Genomic DNA, 4,836 nt, shown 5'->3' with positions numbered 1-4,836 from the left:
CGATTTGTATCGTGAAAAGCGCTATACAAATAAACTTGAATTGAATTGAATTGTAATGTTGCTGTTTGAGCATAACAAAGATCTGCAAAGTTACAAAGCTCAAAGTCCACTTCAAAAGGAGATATTTTATTTAACAGAAATCACTTTTCAAAAACTACAACGAACGACTCGTTTGGACTACAATGCATATTTTCCGGGATTTGTGATATCACAAATATCGACGAATGGGATGAGACCTGGTTGAGCTGCACTAGAAAAGGCAACGAGTGTCATCGGAGACACGCTAGCTTTCCCAAGAAAGACGGACTTAGAGTGGTTACAATCATCCGGGTTTAAATCGCACTCAAATTGATTTGATATTGATGCAATATTTACACTGAAGCTCGCAGGCGGCTATGGTAAGGGGCATGACATTTCCCGACCAGGCGCCGAGTGGTGCCAATCACAACACACACTGGCCCAGCTAACCAATCACAACACACACACTGGCCCAGCTAACCAATCACAACACACACACTGGCCCAGCTAACCAATCACAACACACACACTGGCCCAGCTAACCAATCACAGCACATTTCGTATTTCAGAAGGCGGGCTTTCATTTGATACAGGAACTATTCGAGCCGTTCATGCCAGACTGGGGAGAGAGGTGTTGTAATAATCTAAAATATGTGAAAAATAATGTGTTTTTCGAACAACCTAGTATGAGAGCATGTTCTAGTACACCCCCAAAACAAAATCAAGACTTTGTAAAAGAGCATAATAGGACCCCTTTAAGAATAGCTAATATTAAAATAATAAGTGATTTAAATTGTGAAGAAAATATTGTCTTTTTGCTCTATTTCGCAAAAACGGTTCTAAACAAAGCCATGTTGTGCATCTCTTCACACAGCAGTGTTTCATTACAGAATTAATTTACCTTTTTTGAAGGCCTTGAATCAGTGATTCACTGACCCTTTCATAAAACATAAAAACAGTTTCTTACTTAGTTCCTGAATGAATCGGCAGTTTTTAACGAATCGATTGAATAAATGACTCAACGACTTTAAATTAAAACATTTAAAACATTAATTTCATATTATTTATGCAATTTGTAAGTAAGTGCAGATTATAATTAATTTCTTTAAAAACTTTAAAAATAAAAAATTAAGCCACTTAGCCAATGTAACTTTTCAGCATAGCCTATTTTATTTGAAGTGTATCCCGTGTATTCTGATACATGCATTAATGTTTCTGGGCTAAGCCCCGGATATCCACTCACTGTAGAACTGCCCCTGGAATCAAACCCATTATTTCAGCACTTTGCTCTACTGATTGAGAATGCATTGTAAAAAATGGAGCTTTAATAATTTGAATATGATGGATTATCAACTAATTATGTACCTTCCTTGTAGGTGTGTTCAGATGTAGTATATAACGTTTTTATTAACGTCAAAGTGCATACAGCACTAACAAGTTTGACAGTCGAGGCAAATTCTGTAAACACTGCTTTGAAAAATAATGTTTTTTTTCTTGTGCTTGCAGGTTCATTCACAGTCAACATTTGTGGCACCAAATGCATTGAAAGTCACAGATCAGGTGGAATTTTGGAAAGAGGGTGCAGCCTGAATCCCATCCTGCTGTTTCTCATCGGAGAGCTTGTCAACTTTTACTGTCAAAATGACTGAAATTTTACACACCACAAACTCATTTTTACTGTATTTTATTTACACTACCAGTCAAAAGTTATTGAACAGTAAGATTTTTAATGTTTCTTAAAGAAGTCTCTACTGCTAACCTAGCCTGCATTTATTTGATCGAAAGTACAGCAAAAACAGTACAATTTTGAAATATTTTTACTATTTAAAATAACTGTTTTGTATTTGAATATATTTTAAAATGTAATTTATTCCTGTGATCAAAGCTGAACTTTTAGCATCATTACTCCAGTCACACGATCCTTCAGAAATCATTCTAATATTCTGATTTGCTGCTCAGAAAACAATTATTATTATTGTTATTATTATTTTGAAAACAGCTGAGTACACTCTAAAAAATGCTGGGTTAAATACAACTCAGTGCGGAGTAAAATTGGAACAAACCCAGCAATTGGGTTGTTTTGACCCAGTGGTTGGGTTACTACCAAGAAAGTTGGGTTAAACATTTAACCCAACCGCTGGGTCAAAACAGCCCAAATGTTGGGTTTGCCCTATTTTACCCAGCACTGGGTTGTATTTAACCCAGCATTTTTTAGAGTGTAGAATTGTTTCAGGTTTCTTTGATGAATAGAAAGTTCAGAAGAACAGCATTTATCTCTAAATGAAAATATACTCTACATTAATGATATTGAAAATGAAAATACGGTATACTGTAAATAAAATACAGTAAATTATTTATTGTACTGTAAATGCCATTACAGTAATGATACTGTAAACATTTTTACAGTAATTTACTGGCATCCAGCTGCCAGTAAGTTACTGTAAAATGTACAGCAACCTATTTACAGCGTGGTGTAATTTGAACGGGAGCGGGCGGTCTAACAATATCCCGTTCCCGACGTCCCTTCAGAACAACATATCTGTCCTTTATTCTTATTGTACAGCCTGCACTCAGGACTGTTATGCATGCGCTGCACTCATGAACCAGCGCTTTCTGAGTCACGCATTTTATTTGGAGGTCTGTGCGCAGCCTGTGAATAACGATGCTGGTAAATACGGCCCTCAGACAGAACAGGCAGGTGATGGATGAGTGACAGAGCAGAATAAGGATGGAGCAAAGTGTGGCTGCGCTGTCCTTGAAGGACGTTCAACTCGGTTTTGTTTATATTTTGCTTAGCCTATCATTTTAAATGACAGATGTTGTAGCGTATTTATTTATTTATTTTTCTCTGCGACACTTTTCCTACTGTGTGTACAGCAAAATGTTAAACGAATTTAGTATTTTCACAAGAGGAATAAAAATAGGCTATTTCTGTACAACCTACATTTTTATTTTATTTTTCTCTGTGACACTTTTCCCTATTGTTGTAAATGTTAAACGAATTGTATCCTGACAAGACGAATAAAAATAAGAAATAAAATTTTTGTACAACATTTTTATTTTCTCTGTGACACTTTTTTTCCCTACTGTGTTGGCAGCATTTGCTGTCAATAACTTCAAGACTCTTGACAAGACGAATTATATCAATTTAAATGTGAGATTCTGGAAACGAGATCTAAATTTAGCGGGAACGGTCGGGTCGGGAAGAAAATTATTCTAACCGGACAGCGGGCGAACAGAGAGTGAATATATAGCGGGAGCGGGTGGGTGCAGAATAGAACCTTGCGGGAGCGGGACTAAAAAAACAGTCCCGCGCAGACCTCTAGTGTACATCTGCAAGTCTGTACTTACATATATCTTTCAGCAGGTTTCTTTTGTCCAGCAAACTTTTTTGTCTGGCTTCTGCTTTTTCTTTGGTTTTATTTCTCTTGCTCTGAATGTCAAGCAGCATGTCATCTTGTGTTTCAAAATGCTTGCCATTGTTTGCTGCCACAACATCATCAATTTTGACAAGTAGCTCTTTGACTCTATCACTTTTGTTTTTGAAATCAAAAGCATAGTATCTTTTTCCACATCTCTCTAGGATTTGCTGCAGATCTTCTCCTTGATTCTCTATGTGCTGCTCAGTGGATTTGTCCTTTAGTGAATCAGCTCCTGTAAAGATCACTATTGTGTGTTTCCAGACTCTCTCACCAAAGAGACCAAGGTGCTCCTCAATGCTGAGTCTGTTTTCTTCAGTAAAAGGCAAACTGAGATTAATGACTATGAGAAAGACGTGAGGCCCCGTTTCACACAGGAAGACACTGCAAGCCACTTCCTGTTTGACAACCTCTGGTGAGTCTTGCAAACTGAATTTCTCCCACCAACATGCAGTGTTGATCAGAGTTATTTTCCTTCCATTCACTTCACCGTCTTTCTTCACAGACTTCACAAAGTATTTGTCAGTTTCAACTTCAACACCTAAAATGCTGTTTATCACTGAGGCTTTGTCAGATTTCTGCCACCCCAGAACAACAGCTCTTATTTCTGTCAGAAAAGAAACATCATTGGAAAGTCAAACTTTTGCAATTATTTTAATAAAGCAAAGTTGGAAGAGATAATCTTGCAAGTAAATAGTACACAAAAAAATATTTTACAAACCACCCTACGTAGCTTGAAATATTAAAATCAGATTTTTGAAAATGAACATTTTTAACAAATCCGATTTCAAGTTGTTTTTGTTGTTCTGGGTATGACGTGCATGGAACATACATAAAGGACAGTCGTGCACAAGATAAATGTTCAAATAGTTGAGTATTCTCTCTCGTTTACAGAAAACATTTAAATGTTTGTATATCAATCAAAAGCAAAATACATTTGGCATCTAAGCCTGTGAACTTTACCTGCTTTCATCTTCCTTGCCTTCTTATGTGTGATCCAAACGAAATCTTTAAGAAGGGAAAAAAACTAGCATGAAATATAAAAATAAATAAAAATAACAAATATACTAGACTGACACTTCAGCTTGCTGGTGTTTAGAAAGAAGGCAGGAGTATCTTAACCTGTGTAATTAAATGAGTACTGTATGTAATCTTACATAATGCATGCGTAAAAATATTTTATTCATAAAAAGTATAGAAAAAAACATTTTTATAGACTCTTTGTTAATTTATCATTAATTTTACTTAAGATTGAGAAATACCGTCCCTTGAAGAGTGCAGTATTCTTTGTGGTGAAGTAGAACAGATAACTTACTGTTTTTCTGTTTCTACCATCAATTTATCCCCTCGTCACAGCCAAACCGATCAATATATTAAACATCCATTCACAATTTAGCAT

General features: G+C 36.1%; 1 protein-coding gene across 1 annotated transcript in view; it reads right to left on the bottom strand.

Annotated features, from left to right (window-relative positions):
* LOC107712953 (GTPase IMAP family member 8-like) overlaps positions 1 to 4,410 on the bottom strand; it is a 7,535-nt gene extending 3,125 nt beyond the window's left edge. Inside the window, exons 1-2 of the mRNA XM_016518352.1 lie at positions 4,401 to 4,410; positions 3,370 to 4,044 (exon numbers count right to left, since the gene is read on the bottom strand). Of these exons, the coding sequence (XP_016373838.1) occupies positions 3,370 to 4,044; positions 4,401 to 4,410 (685 nt within the window). The remainder of the gene's footprint in view (positions 1 to 3,369; positions 4,045 to 4,400) is intronic.
* Positions 4,411 to 4,836: the final 426 nt, after the last annotated feature.

The sequence above is a fragment of the Sinocyclocheilus rhinocerous genome, unplaced genomic scaffold (genome assembly GCF_001515625.1).
Source record: "Sinocyclocheilus rhinocerous isolate Xijiao unplaced genomic scaffold, SAMN03320098_v1.1 scaffold147, whole genome shotgun sequence".
Taxonomy (NCBI): Eukaryota; Metazoa; Chordata; class Actinopteri; order Cypriniformes; family Cyprinidae; genus Sinocyclocheilus; species Sinocyclocheilus rhinocerous.
The sequence above is the reverse complement of the archived record's forward strand: the minus strand, read 5'-3'. Positions and strand labels throughout refer to the sequence as shown.